Genomic DNA, 17,513 nt, shown 5'->3' on the forward strand with positions numbered 1-17,513 from the left:
ATTCATTATATAGTTCATATTATATATACAATAAAAGGGCAAGCATAATATATTGAAAGCACATAAGTAAGACGTAGTATCGCATACCACACATAACATATATATATATATATGTGTGTGTGTTCCTGCTGATGTGTAGAGGAAAGAGAAAAATAAATCCAATAATATTATGAGACAACAAAAAAATTATAATTTATTTCGTATAATTATCAATACGCATATAATATATATAATATATATATAGGTAATAAAAAATACAGTACTTATATATATAATATATTATAAATATCATATATTATTCTATATATATATATAATATGTAGAAACGTTGAACATTTTTTTATTTATTATCTATACACGGTTCTTACGCATATAAACAACCATATTTACAATATAATAATATTATGTATACCATTTTGTTGTACGCTGAGTAAATCGATAACGGCGATTATATATATTATTTTATTATTAATACATATATATAAGTACAAAAGCGGCTGCGATTCAACGGCACACTCGATAGTCGGCCATGTATTTATAGGTAAACCGCGGTGTATTTAATAATAATAATAAAAAAAAAAAAAGAAATTTGTTTTAATCGTTTAAAGATATATATAGGTATACACGATATATAAGATTTCTTTTTTACTTCGTTACCCTATATGCACTTGAAGCGGACAAAATACTTCGTCGGGTTTAACACTAATAAAAACGTTAATAATAATAATAATACGATTTTTTTTTTGGTTTTTTTTTTAAAGTTTTTTACAGTAAAACATTGAACTATGTACACAGATATAATATATTATATGTACACATAATATAGTAATGAATTATATATGATGATAATATATATTATGTACAAAAAGTGGCGACACGCAGTTATATATATTATATTTAGAAATCATATAAAATACGTTAAAAAAACACGCCGCGAGTGTTAAAAGAGTGGAAAATAAAACGTTTGTAATTTGTATATAATAATATATCGTTTCTATATAGGGATAGTACATATATATATATATATATATGAAAAAGATTTACCGGGCACAATCTTATCGCATTTTCCGTTATCATACCTACACGGTGTCAGTACGTGTAGAACGCGCTTCCGAGGGCCGCGTAATGCGTTACCAGGTTGCTACCGTGCTGGTGGTGCAGTTGATGGTGCTGCTGCAGGTACTGATGATGATGCTGATCTTGTTGCTGCTGATAGTGCAGATTATGATGATGTTGATTGTGCTGCTGTTGCATTTGGTCGTGCTGGAGTCCGTTTTTGTATTGCTGCTGGAGACTAGAAAACTGCAACTGTGATGGGCCGGTCGTAGCACCACCGCCGGTGCCGCGGTCGCCGCCGCCACCGAACGCTACTGCAGTCGGCGGGGGCGGCAGCTGCACCGGCGGGGGCGACGCTCATTCCAGTTTTTCCTGATACATTTTCGGCTCTTTGCCGACGGCCCCGGCGTTCGTCCAGCCGCAGAAACTCTTCTGTTCCTTGTTGTTGTTGTGCTGCTGCTGCTGCTGCTGTTGCACGGACAGGAACGGCGACGGTCCGATGGCGTGCGACGACGGCGGCGACAGTGGAACCACGGAACCCACGGAACTGACTACCGGGCTCCACCGGACCAGACCGGCCGGTCCGCCCAGCGGCAACGGCGGTTTCACGTCCACCATGTCGGCCATGTGCAACGGTTGCACGTGCTGCTGCTGCTGGTGTTGTTGCTGTTGCTGTTGCTGCTGCTGCTGCTGCTGCTGCTGCTGTTGCTGTTGCTGTTGTTGCTGCTGCTGTTGCTGCTGGTGGTGTTGGTTTTGCGGAGACGTGCCGTCGGCCGCGCTCTGGCTGTTCTCCGAGTCGGAACACGAGTCGCTGCTGCCCTTCTTGCTGCCGCCGTTGCCGTTGTGCGTCTTGACGTGCTTGGCCAGGTGGTCGGACCGCATGAACCGCTTGTTGCACACGGGACACGCGAAACGCTTCTCGCCGGTGTGTGTGCGCAAGTGCCGCTGCAGCTCGTCGGACCGGGTGAACCGCTTGCCGCAGAACAGCCAGTTGCACACGAAAGGCCGCTCGCCCGTGTGCCACCGGAGGTGAGCCTTCAGGTGGGACGTCTTGCCGTACACCTTGCCGCAGCCGGGTATGTGGCAGCTGTGCACGTTCTTCTTGAGGTGGCCGCCGGCCGGTCCCAGGCGCTCGGCCTCCTGGCAGTTGGGACAGTCGCACGTGGCCCGTCCCGTGTACCGGCGCTGCGTGCGCGGCGACGGCGTCTGCGGAGCCGCGCTGTACGCAGCCGACACGGCGGCCGCGGCGGCCGCGGCTGCGGCTGCGGCGGACGCCGAACCCGGCGACGTGGCCGACGACGAGGACGAGGACGACGTGACGACGGACGGGTGGTGGTGGTGGTGGTGGCCCAGGCCGAACGAGCCCTGCGCGCCCGGCAGTATGGACTTGTACGTGTCCTGCAAGAAGTGTTGGTTGGAGAACAGGTGGTGAGCGGCCGCCGTGTTGGACGCGGCCAGCGAGTGGCTGAGCGACGAGTAATCCGACTGGGCCGCGTAATTGGCCATCTGTGCGTGCATGCCTGCGTGAAAACCAAAAAACAAAAAAAAATGCCAAAATATAATCAAAACTCGTCGACACGATAAAATAACATATACAGTATAGACTACACGATAATAATAATATACACACTGCGACTTCAAAGTTATACCTACGCGAGTATGTTATGATATTATTATTATTGTCGTCATCAAATATAATATTGCATATCTTGGGTTGGTAAATAAGTCACGTTTCTAAACGTTCGGAGAAAAAAAATTACAAACGATTCGTGGTATCTCGCATACCGCGCGCAGGCATACGCGTATAAATAAGTCGCGTTTTAAACGTCCGGAATAAAAAATTACGATATTCAAATTATACCGTAATATACGTTGCAGTGTATATACGCGAGCGATTATGAAATGTGAAAGGAATCATTTAAACGTCGAAGTATCGTATATTATATTATATAGTATATACGCATTGCTGTGTATAATATACGTATACATAGTAGCGGATCACGATTCGCGCGCGTTTATAATCGACCTCGCGCGTGTTTGTGTGTGTGTGTGTGTATATATAATGTGTACGCGCCGTATTTCAAAAACAAATTACCTGTATACCTACGATTATTTTAATTTTGATTTTTAATTTTAATTTTTTAATCGCGGCCGTATTTTTATATTAATTATTTATCATTATTTTTTTTTTTTGTATCTTACGCGCGCGTTGCAATATATTATATACGACGACCGTTCGTACGTTATCATTATAATGCTATACATCGCGCAACGTCGTCGTCTACATAGATCGATATTATAATGATATTATATCGTTTAATAAAATATGATATTTACCTCCACTCATGTCCAGCCATCCGCTGCCGTGCACGTCCCACCAAGCGGGATTCACGGACTCCGTCTTGATGGCGGGCGCGTGGTGTCCGGCGGTCCCCATCGAATTGAACGGCCACTCGTACGGGTGGCGGCCGTACAGGGCGCTGTGGTTATCCACCTTGCCCAGCAGTGGGCTCTGGTGATGATGGTGGTGGCCGTTGTTGTCCGCGGCCAGCGTCTGATGGCCGCCGCCACCGCCGCCAAAGTATATGTTGCCGTGATGTGGCGGCGGAGGGGGCGGGTAACCCGCGCCCGCCGGCACCGGCGTGGACGGGGCCGACGACGTGGACGTGACCACGGGCCTGGGCGACTCGGCCGCGCTCGACGACGTCCGCTGTTGCTGCTGGCACTGTTGTTGCTGTTGCTGCTGCTGTTGTTGCTGTTGCTGCTGCTGTTGCTGTTGCAGCGGTGAACCGGACATGTCGTTGGACTGCTGTTGCGGGCTCTTCTTCCACGGGTAAAACCCTTTGCCCACGGCCGCGTCAGCCAGCGGCGGCGGAGATTTACTCTGCAACTTGTTGCACTGAGCCGCCAACATGGCCAGCGGTGTGTTCCTCAGACCGGGATGTTCCTGAAACAAATCCGTACGAGTTTCCGGTTAGTACACATCCGTACACGCGCGAGCGGAAACTATAATAATATAGACGGACACCGTATGGGCGACGTAATAATATATATATATGTATAAAAAGATTCGGTACCACAACTGTAATTAGACGAGACCTGCAGCGGTACACGTTTATTAATAATATATTTTATAATTGTGTTGACCGAAAACGGCGTTTTAAACTATTGATTTATACTTTCGACTTGTGCTAATCTACACGCGTTGATAAGTGTTAAATATTATATAGGTATGTGTATAACGATATAGCGTTAACGAAGCGCGTCGTCGACGGGTGACTAACGACGTTTCGTGCCAAATTTGTGAAACGGTCTCAGTACGATTTGTCGAACTGTGCATCGCAGTTGAGTTGCTATATTATAATGTTTTGTGCGGCGTGATGGTCGTTATGGCGGTAAACGGTTAAATAATATCATTAGATTCTCGAAAAAAAAATGTACAATAAAATAAATACAAGTACCCGAAACGATATATCGGTCGAAAAATAATCTCGTTAACGAGTCGTAGTCGCGATTCGAATATAATATGATAATATATCATATTATTTTCTATACAGTGGTACCTACTATATTATAATATCATACGGGCTCGTAAAATATATTATAATAATGCTGTAAGTCGAAATTCGTAAACGCGGTTCAGCAGTAGTTCGAAATTAATTACAATAAAACTATATTATAATATACGGTGCACGTGGCGTGCGAAGCAGAGTTCGTACTACCCATGTATCATAATAATATTATTCGAAACCAGTTTGTCCGACGAAACGAGATTTACATAGTTCAACTATTGCGCGCATTATTATCGTACGACCGGCTGCTGCGTAGTCTCCACAGTACCACATAATGTAAGTATACTACACATATAAATATAATCGAACCCTATCAGAGCAATCGGGAAAATAATATAATATCGTGCAAAATAAATGTCTATATATTTTTAAGTCATTTTTATATACTCGGCAAACATTTCGCGCGTTTCAAATATTAGATAATATATTAAATGAGAATGGAATGTTATTAGTTATTACTATCTATAATCACTAATTTTTAACAACGTACTAAATTTCGACTCGTTTAAAATCATATGTTATATATTATTTTATGCTGTACGCATATATAGTTGACCTATATATATATATAATATATGTATATGTATTTACTAATTTATTTCTATTTTTTCAACCGATGGGTACAAAACCCAGAAAATGTACGAGTGTACACGTTCGATGTACCGCGACGTTTAAGCGAATCTAAATGCAACTTGAGTCTTCTGACTTCACATCCGCAAATGACGGATCTCGTTTTTCGAACACTCGCGCGCGCTTATGATTAACATCGTACGCAAGTCGACCACCCCACACACTTCCTCATTTCAATTTCTATTTAACAGAACAGTTATGATGTTACATTATTACACACAACACATATATACGAATACGTATAATATGCACAATGCAGAGCGCGAATGCGCCCAACGGCTGTCTACGCGGTAACGTGTTTGGAAGTGTATGTGGACTACCTACATATATAATGTATATAATATGATGTTTACGTATTTATATTTTAGAAAAACCGTTTTAAATAAATTAGGTTTTTAAATTATTACAAAAAAAACAACATCTGAATCTGATCTCGATATTAGACAGCCAATGGCTAGGTAATAGTACCGACGACGTCTACAAACACATTTTAACCAGCACCGTCTTCGTTCTATGTGTGCCTATACTATAAATACGAGTATAAAACATAATATAAAAACATATCGAACGCACGACAGAAGAGTACCGTCGGGTACCTATTATTATTTTTGTGTATCGAGTCATTATCATTTTTTTTCCATAATAAGGTTCTGGAGAAATAATAAGTACTACCGTCTGACAAAACAAAAAAATACATTATATATATGTATCATATGTTTATATACCCATACGAGTTTTACCTTCTATAGATACATACCTACTGTACGTCTGTACATAAACATAACTGAAATAATGGACAAGACGACTGCTGCAGGATCAAATCTGAGCGGACATGCGGTGTAGACAATTATATTATAATACGCAGAGAAAGAGTCTTGCACCGAATATAATAAAGATGGTGAAATATCGATAATCGATTTGAATTCCTAAGTGTAGCAAATGGTCCTAATATCATCATGACGTATAAATGTATAATACAGCAAATATATAGGTTAAGTCAAAAATGTTATGATTTGATATTATGTTGGATTCGTTGACGGGCTATAATGATATATTACAAGAATATTATATAAGTACCTTAAAATCTAAAGGTAGCAAAGAATAAAATCATATACAATGAAATATAATAATAAAAAGCACCCATTGTAATTTTTAAAAATGACAAATGAATCAATTTTTTTTTAACAATTGTCTTAAATGTCAAAAATGTTTAACGATTTCAAAAATCTGTTCAATGGTTTTTAACGTATAGAAGATACGAGTATTATATTAAGACTACAGTTTTCGTCACGATCATTCATACATAAGTATTCTGAAATTATTATATTATATGTATGGGCAATTGACAATGTATGTATATAATAACATAGTTTCAATAGAATTTAACTATATATATAGGCTCTTATACACCATTGACATGCTTTTTTCTTCTGCAACATTGTATTTTATATTTTTATGCACACGATAATCACAACATATATTAATTAACTATCAGCAAATAAATATTATGTATAACATATAATATTATTGGGTAAAAAGATTGAAAAAAGACTTAAAAGATTACACAAATAAGCCAAAACCAGTTTTGAATATATAATATTATGGTAGGTATGTCATAACATGAGGTAACACTTAAAATTTTGTTAAATCAATATAAGTAGTTATACAGATAGATACCTATATATTTACCATTTACATATAATATACGTTGAAATTAACTAAATATTCTACGGATAATTATCGGTATAGAAAAAATAATTTATCGTTAATATCTGAAGGATAATAACATCGGCCGGAATAAACAAAAAATGTGTATATTAATTTAAATAATCTAATTAACATGCAATTAAATAAAAACGTTACGCAGTTCTACGGCACATATATTATAAAAATGAATAAAATATGTAAACAACATTAAATTACAATAATATTAATGATATTATTATTACATATTTATTCTGATTTGCTAGAATATCGAAAAAAAAATATGATTTTCAATGACAGTCATTATCGACGGACGTTGTCCAACCGTCACTTGTGAATTGTGATCGTTACAGACAAAGTGCTGTCATATTAGAACCCCAATAATACATTATACACTTCTACGCCGACGAATAAAAATAACCACTCAAGCGAATTTGACAACCCATTCATTCGTCCGGCGCCCTTATATGATTATATATTATATTATTGATCATCACGACTGTCATGCGAAACTCGTACGATTTCATAAACCACATATTTTTACCCTGCAGTGCATATTATAAGTACACAGAAATAACGTCTGCACATTACCGTAATCGTCGTTTTACGAAATTCGTAATTATTTTTGATGCATTGTCATCGTGAAGCAATGCTTGCTGTCTTTAATATGTGGCTACACTCACACACACAAACGTTTAAGTTGTATGAACGCACTGGTTTAGCCGGAAGACACTATACAGAAATATATTTATCGTCGTCATCTTTATGCTATTTATCGACTGGATCGCCAGGACAAGATTATAATATATAGGCAAAATCGATCAAAAATGATCATCGGGAAATCAGCAGGGTCAAAATGAATTTAACGAAGACGAAGAAAAAAGAAACGGCCGCGTAACCCAACACCGGATATTCGCGTTATTGTCACCACGGAAACGTAAACATTTCAATAAAATTCGGAACGAACAGCCGTCAACCGTCCAATAATAATGTCACATTGTCCGAGAGGTAAAATCCTGTACGTACGCACCTGTCGCGCTCTCAAAAATTATACAATGATGTTTTTCTTAATCGAATATATGCGATTCTCGACAAATTTGTTCCACGCGTTGTATTCAACTGGACTGTACGAGGTAAAAACGTATGTACAGGGTGTACACATGGATTTGATGCATTCGAGTCCAATTTCTATCAATACGATTGTCAAATGATTGTGATAAATTCTGTATCCAACGTATAAATAGTATAAATTATAAAAGCACATTATTGGTATACATAACCAAACCATAACCATTCATTTATATTTGATGTATAAAAGGGTTATTGAGTGTGTTTCAAAATGTATGCTGGTTTCAGGGCAATAACCGCCAGTGGTTAATTTCAGTTGTATATATTATATAGGTAGGTACATGAGTATGCGCAAGCATAGTATAATATATTAATATAATACAAAATTGTTTCACGTAAGCAACAATTGTATAGTATATATACTATAAATACACGCGGCTAATTACAATATTACATATTTACGTATTTTTAATAAGAATGTTTTTATACTAACCGCACAAAATTACTCGCACGTCATACGATGTACATGCAGCCCACGCAACTTATATGATAATTTTAGAATGTAACAAATTTACAGAAAAAAAAGAAACTAAAAAATGAACTCTAAGAATTGGTAAAAAAAATTCAATACAATCAACTCTCGTTTCCGTTCAAGAAATATAACATACATGTAGTATTTACATATATATGAATGTATATGTGTGCATGTGTACATATATAAATAGACTACAGTAGAGTAAAATATATACGAACAGGAACCCGTTAGTTCCTGAGGCCCATAGGTGCTAGAAGAAGAAGGCACACCTTGTTTATATTCTTTTAACTAACAAAAAGATCACGAGATAAGCCGCGCCATTAGTCAACGTTATATCTGACGACGTCATAAAATTAATTATATACACACTTTTTTTACTCTTTTTTTCTTTTTATCAATGTGTGCTCGTTTTAATGACGATGAGTGTGCGGTTTGTGGCGGCAAGCAAAAGTGTATAAAGAGTGAATAATGAAAATGATAAAAAAAAAAATGAAATTCAATGAGACGATTTTTTTTTATATTTACTATTGTGAATGTAACGAACGATATATATATAATATATATGTACCTATACCAACCGATAAAAAGTCAATCAGCACAAAATGTTTTTAATTGCCATATTATATAAGTCTTATCATAATATTATACAATATAATGATATTCCTCCCCAAAAATGGTCGTAAAAATTTCAAATTTTTAGGGATCGAATAATGCATGGCGTGTTTGAGATACATATATAATGGAAAACAAGAGAAATATTATAGGGACCTACACGCCTAACCGCTATAGTGAGAAGGGTTTTAATTATTATATGTATAAGAGTAATTATATTTAGTTTGTTTTTATTAATATTCTGTCACTATTTTACTAACCAGTGACTGTAACACGCAGTTCAAGGCAGAGTATTATTATGCACGATGATATAATAAGAATATATATATTATGTACTGCAATTATATTATTTAATGTACATTTTTAATCTTTACCGTGATGTTAACGAAACGAATATAAATAATAAATAATGTACATTGTACATAGAAGAATTTAAAAACAAATTAAATTTTTGCAAAATAAATAAACCTATACCTATACAACGAAAAAAATGGCATTGTGCGTATATTTTTAATCTAATCTACGACCAATCGTTTATATTATAATATTTCCTATATACGTCACCCATAACTTTTTATACCAACAAAATAACAATGTATGTTAGTATATATATATATTATATATGTTCACTGTTATAGTACTTTGTAGACGTGAAGGAGGAGATTCTATCGTCATTTTTTTTAAAGTTATTATTTACTTGTAGAATGGCTTCTTCCATTCTGTTATAACATCACCAGATTAGGTGGCGCCACATGTCATATAGGGTTCAAAGATTCGACACCGACAGTCCGTGATGAAGCGGTTTTTATAATTTTCTTTTTCTGTCTCTATACATCATATTATACATATTACATATATATATATATATATATGTATAATACTGTAATGCGCACAGAGTGTTTTACTACTCTCATTATACATGCCTGAGGCTTTTAGTGATGGGTATACGCGTTTAAAATCCATTTTCTACCGGCAGCCTAATCGAAAAACGGCGGCTAAATTAAAAACAAAAAAATCTACGAGGAAAGGCGGGCAACTCACCATTATCTCTTGTTCGGTGGGCCATCCTTCGTTGCAAGATTTGCCGGTTAAGGCGCTTTGGAAGTCGGGAACCTGTTAACAAACATTAAATAATAAAACGATTAGCGAAATACATAATATGAATGGGTAAAAATGATGGTACTACATAAACATAATATGGATAATATGGACATATAATCATTGTAATGTAGATATCTATATATTATTATATTATTAAAAAGTATTTGCGCATAATATGTCGACACGGCGGGAGTCTTAAAAAAATATATTATTGTGTCAATTAAACGATAACTTGACTGTGTTTTTGTATCGTGTGACAATTCGTGGTGAAACGTATTCATGTACATGTTTTGATATATACCTATAAATATTAAACTTAACATTTCACTATGATACGTAACAAAAATTTATTATTTCGTAACACATCATAATAAATAGTGTAAAATATTATTCAATCATTATTACCAGGAATATGAGTACCTATACATTTTTTTAAATTTTACTAAACTTTAATCCTGGCGTTTCAGTTATAATTATATTACACGCGTATGAGTATGTTATACAAAATTCAACGAGAGGTGACATTGGCGACAGCTAGGCATCTTTCGGAAACGCGACAACGACGATAAGTGCGGCGGTCGTGCCGTTAAACGAAGGTCGTTCCGAAAAAAACGGGTTCATTAATACATCCTCCGGGCGTAATATACATATTTTACACATGAATAATTTGACGGCACACCATCAAAGTTAACGCATATAAATATAAATGTACTCAATAATGGGGGCTCACAACTACTACTATCTCGACGATACCGCCTTTAGCTAAAAAACATGTGTTTCGGACAAAACGCATGTCATAAATCCTTTTGGTTCAGAATTAGTCGCTATCTCTTTCCGCCGAAGACGTATAGCGGTTAGGTTAGGTATGCATATAAATATAAATAATATTAATAAAAATGATATATATTACGCGTGGTGTGTGAGATCTGTAATATCGTAGGTCGATATTATACATAGAGTTTGTATCGATTGGTGTGTCGGCTACTTATTTTCTTTGGCCGGGCTACCGATTTACGCGGAGTCAAAAAAAATAATTTTTTTCCAAATTCTATTTTCAATCACTATCGCTTAAAATCTACCGCTCACGGGCTCAGACATGTACAACGCGTATAAATGTATATTTATTGAATCGAAACGTCTACTTAAAATGATCTGGGTTCTTGTGCACAGCTTGAGAATGTCAGATTTTTGTTGAATGCGTAGGTATATACGCTCTACAAGAGACCGGCACTATAATAACAACTGACCATCAAAAATAACAATTGCCAATTGAACATTTTCAACAATATAAAATATATTATATGTATATATAGTAATACAACGTTATATAACACATCATAATATGAATCATCCGCTACACCTCGTGAATAATATTATTATACCAGAACAGATGTACATATATAATAATATATTATATATATGTAATAATAATGCTCACGCGAGAATTGATGGCAAGGAGTGCAGAGAACTGGTATGGATAAGGATATTTATTTTTTAATTAGTTCTTCAACGTAGAAAAATAAAACAACGGTCGCTTAAGGATATATGCGGCCGCCGTGGAAACAATATTACAGTAGCATTTTATATATATTTTAATGGGTTGTAACAAGTGCAAATATTCATTGTGTACATATATTATATATATTATTATACAATATACATTTATATTAATATTTATCATTCACACACAATCGCTTGAAGCAATTTTTTAGTTTTTTCTAATTATATTTTGAGTTATTAATATTGGTTTCAATTCTAACGTGATGCACTTCTATATAGGTACATATAGTTATGACCAGCAGCATAAAAACATAAACGAAAAAAACTATATAAATGAGAAAACAGAAGCGACTGACGAAACATCCGTACAAGTCATTTGGTCATATATTATAAATAGGGTTAAACTTAAATATCGAGTTTTAATAAGAAAACGTGGTTAATTATGTCCTCGGGGCCGATTCAGTTGTTGTTTAAATATATATATATAACACTATATTATGAATGAAGTCCTACCGCACATACGCATCATCGAAATGATTAAGGTATATATTCTTCAATCGATTTATTAAAAAAAATTAATCCCCAGGCGATTTCCCACGGTATATAGCCAACAGACATACAAATAACACATGCAGAACGCGTGTAAATAGTCGATAGTCGTAACAACAAATAACAAAATACAAAACAAAATATTACGTATATCAATTGATCGACAGATTTAAAAACCAACAATAGCTGAATAGCACACATTATGTATATTACTGTAGCAAAAATGTACCTAAAAATAAAATATTTAAATAACAGTGCACGCGAGAACTGCAGCGCATGAAACATAACCTGCACAGTCAAGTATTAGACCTATTAAATGTGTTGGTATATAAGGTACCCGAGGTTTTATCTGAAATTTCGGAATTTACGAAATCACTTCAAAGAAAAGCAAGATGACCTTAATTCTATCAAATCTCCTTCGAATCTTTTTGCGGTTACATATTATTGTATTATTATTTCTTCTTCTTCTTTTTTTTTTTTTTTTTTTTTTGTTCAAAAGAGACGATTCCGCGTGCACTGCACCGTCACATTCAAGTGTCAAACGATTTGACGGGCGAAACGTCAACAGAATGAAAAGGGGCAGATTTCTTCTCTATACAAAGTGAATTAAAATCGCGTGCAGCCACCACCGTTTCCCGTGTTCCAGTCTTTATTGACCGCAATTTATTTTGATAGCGGTTCAAAACCCGTCTCTGTGAACGCGCACGTTCCATCAACAATGAGGCATGTAGAAAAAAATAAAAATATATGTATAATGTGTATATAATATTGTATAAGTAAGTGTGTTAAATAAAATAAAATGAAGAAGAAAGAAAGAAAAATCAAAGGTCTGAACAATAGGCAGGCGCGGGAATTAGCAGCCCCTCGAGGTTTGAAATCGTGTCGGCGTAATCAGCCCGCAATGGATAATAATATTATTGTGTCCGGAGGCCGCAACGATTTCTGACGGTTTACTTTTTTATATTATAGTATAATAATATTATATTATATATTAAATCAACGGCGCCGTCGATTGCGCGTAGAGATATAATACATATAAGAGTTCGATTATTTTTATATAATATACAAATAATAAAAATAAAAATAATGATAGATATTGTTTTATGATTTTTCTTCAAAATTTATTGTTGTATAGTTACCTATAAACAATTTAGTTATTAAATAAATAGAAAACAAAAAAATTACACCTATATATAATATTGTATAGTATTAACAACTAATAACTAGTTTCTCATATGAACAATTAACAATTTACATATTATAAGCTTATCTATATATTTGATAATTTATTGGAGCAAACAGAGTTCTTCGAATGCTATTTACTAAAAAAAAAAAAACCCCCATCTAATTACATTATACTATAATCATATTAAATCGTGTATAATACACAAATTATACTTCTCAATTATATTTGCTATGATTTTATCAACATTATACATAAGAAAATTAATTTTAAACTTAAATTTGTTATATACCTATATTATATTTAAAACTATTTTACAAAAAAAGTATGTAAGACTCTTTTTTGTTCGATACGATGAGAATGATTTGATTTTTTTCAAAAAATAATTATTAATTTAATATAATTTGGCATGATGGATGAAAAATATTTTATACAAGTATGCTGTAATATAGCTTAAAAAAAATAGAAACATGACCTTAAAATCATAAATATTATGTCCTATAAAAACTCAAAAAAATGACAAAATATGCAAATGCAATATGAACGCATGCAATGTCCTTGCTCTACTAATTATTTTTTAAATAATACAATTTGTAATTAAGCTTTTTGAAAATTATAAATAAATTTAAGTTTTATGAATAAAAGAATCAAATTATACTTTATAGGTAAGCTAATAGACTCATTAAATAAATAGTGCCTATTAATATATATATTATACGTTAATATTCACTTGTATAACTACTTATTAAATTATAGTAATATCTAATCAATTTTTAATGATTTTAGTATTTCGTGACATAAAAATGTATAATTGATCCGATTTATAATTCATATTCAATATCAAATTTACTATAAGTATTAAACATGCATTATTATTGTATGAACCTATTACTTAAAAAAATATTAATTATATTATTGTAATAAATTATTAAACTTTTTATAAATTCATATTAATATACCTATGCCCTATATGTATATTTTTCAAATGCATATTTTGTCAAATGTCAACAGTTCTTCAAACGTCTAGCATAGTATAATCTATATGTATCTATTGTAAACTATATTGTCATCACTCATCAATAACCTCGAATAAATAAAAATTTTACTATAGGTAATATGAATGTCGAATGATCTGATCTTAAAGTTATTTATGAATATTATTCGCTACACTGAGTAATACTTTAATAAGTTAACTTACAGTAACAATGACATGAGGTAATGTGTGAATACATTATTAATAATGTTAATCTAAATTGTTGGCTCATATGTATAATAGTCATTAGGCGCGTCAAGGATATAAAACGTAAATATATTTAAATTAAAAAAAAACATACACATATATTAATATTCTACTTGTAATGTGCTTATAATCATATAGTAGATATACGCAAGTTTTGTTTAATACTCACATAGTCAACGTTTGTATGTTATACTATAATACGTAGGTGTATATGTCGAACGTTGATATACTAATATAATAGTAGAAAATAATTCAACTGCATATGCAGTCATTCGTATTTATCCACTGCAATTGTAGTAAAGTAACAAACATCTTATCTATGCATGAAGGTTGTTTAACCACCGTAATAAACAATTTATACTTAATATACTTTATAATATATATATAGAACCCTCAATTTAAACCTGCAAACGTATATCAAATGAACTGAACGAATGATATATAAGTTTCGTATTATAATAAATAGTCCGTATAGATATACCTTATACCTATACTAACGTGCGGGCTTAAGAGTTAGTTATAAATTATATAAAAAATAGGTGTACTTAAAGTCTTATCTACTCGTATAGATATATCAAACTGTTTAAGTACCTACAGTGAAGAATATTATTGTGGCAAATTGAAAGTATTACCTATATAGGTACAATACATACAGTTTTATACGTCATGTTTTATATTTATACATAAGTGAAATATATTAAAGCGGCCTACAGGTATATAAAACCCAAACAATATGGTATTGTAGTTGCATTCAAAACTATATAAAATAATATATAGGTAAGGTATCTGCTATAACTACATGTTTATAATATAAACTTCACATAATATTTTAAATCATTCTAACTGATGACATTTTATTATAATATATTATACAACATGTATATTTATATTTACGGAAGTGCATTATATATATATTATATAATATATATGTACCTCATATACCTTTAGCCATTCTTTCCCGTTATAATGTACCTACCAGCTATATATTATATAGTCCATACCCACAAAAACAGGGTTAATGCGGTATAGGTTAAGATTTTTCTGGGTAAAAAAAATAATAATAATAATATAAAGGCCATAATACCAGTCAACGGTCGACACCCACTGCTTCCGAAAAACCCGTTACCTGCGTCTATATACTATTTATATGTATCTTTTTGCCGTTATATAACAACAGTATACCTTCATGTATATATATATTATATATAATGCATTATGTTTTTAAAACTTTTTTTCCATTCAATTTCACTGAAAATTTATGGTTGGTCGGTCTGACTACAGTAGCGATATTTTTTTCCGTCCTTTCCACACAAAAACCGTTTCTCGGACCCTTTCCCACGATGACACGTTGACCAGCGGCCGTACCGACGAAGAGTCCATATGTATATACACATATAAAAGGACAATCGCATACGCAGTGAATCTCGAAGAGGGTTAAGACCCGACGGCCGACACCCGCCGAGACAGAATATAGTATCAGCGGGATGCAATATCCTAAACACGTATATAAATACGCATGCTTGTGCGGTATGCACACAGGATTTTGTAGGTCTTTTGTAAAACCCCTTTTTGCGGTTTTGTACACTAGACTATATTCTTGCGTATACGTGTCACCACTAAATATTTATGTGGCCGCAATACTATACATAATATATATTTATATACGTAGCCATATGTGGGGTAAGTACCAATATGTTGTATCGAGTAAAATGGGAATAATGAAACACCAAGAAACCGAAAAATCATGATTTATAGCATTCCAGTTCTTTTCTGACGTAATATCTATAATATTGTAAAATCGAATATAATATGTAATAGGACTACAAGTATTAACAGAGTATTTCAAATATGAGGATTTTTTGAGACGATATATAGATAGGTACATGCATATTTCAATTTCTTAGCATATAGTTAACCCCTTTCCCATAAATTAATATAATATTATGCGATAGATATAAATTATATAAATATATAATATAGTTATATATTTAATATATTAATAAAAGTTGTATAGTGCAATGCACTTTAACAGATGTTTATTTCGGCAAATACTAAAAGTTATTTAATGAAACTATATAATATACCTACTATAATTTATTCTATAATATAAATGCATTAAATAAATAAGTATTATAAATTTATTGTTCAATGTAATTCTTCACTTTCTCTATAAAATATTACGTATTTACATCTATATATATTATACCTATATTAAAATATTCTCAGAAGTGAAAATGACACAGCATATATGCTACAGTAGTGTAAGGTTTTCATGTGCAAAAATCCTCGTTTATTTTATTATATATCAGACTACCCTTAAATATATAGTTGGGGTGAGAAAATCTATATATACGCATGTATATAATTGGAACCAATAAATAACATAAGACCCGATCCAAGATTTAAATGTGACAAAAACTCCAATTTCTCTCTCTTTTTCTGGTAATATAGTATATTGCGTATTTTTATACATACAATATATATAAATATAATAGAAATGAGAAGGCGGCTTCTTTGCAGACGACAATAATAATCATAATAATAATACGCACCGCGATTTTTTGGTTCCAGAAAATACAATAATTTTTAGAGACTCGTTTTACGATTCGCACCCCCGTCGAGTAGCCCTTTGAACCCGCGCCGACCCGGAATACATTACATGAATATATATAAAAACACATTATAAACGTCATATTTTCTGACACATATTTTACGAATCACCTATTGTTTTTCACTGGTGTATCGGTCGTGTTATAATACATT

At 33.7% G+C, this 17,513-nt stretch overlaps 1 protein-coding gene across 3 annotated transcripts in view; it reads right to left on the reverse strand.

Annotated features, from left to right (window-relative positions):
* Positions 1-270: 270 nt before the first annotated feature.
* Positions 271-17,513, reverse strand: part of LOC114131094 (transcription factor Sp9) — a 71,749-nt gene continuing 54,506 nt past the window's right edge. For all 3 annotated transcript variants that reach the window (XM_050199361.1, XM_050199362.1, XM_050199363.1), the window contains exons 2-4: positions 10,219-10,290; positions 3,394-4,003; positions 271-2,576 (exon numbers count right to left, since the gene is read on the reverse strand). In XM_050199361.1, coding sequence (XP_050055318.1) covers positions 1,414-2,576; positions 3,394-4,003; positions 10,219-10,290 — 1,845 coding nt within the window. In that variant the 3' untranslated portion in view covers positions 271-1,413. The remainder of the gene's footprint in view (positions 2,577-3,393; positions 4,004-10,218; positions 10,291-17,513) is intronic.

This window comes from Aphis gossypii, chromosome 2 (genome assembly GCF_020184175.1).
Source record: "Aphis gossypii isolate Hap1 chromosome 2, ASM2018417v2, whole genome shotgun sequence".
NCBI lineage: Eukaryota > Metazoa > Arthropoda > Insecta > Hemiptera > Aphididae > Aphis > Aphis gossypii.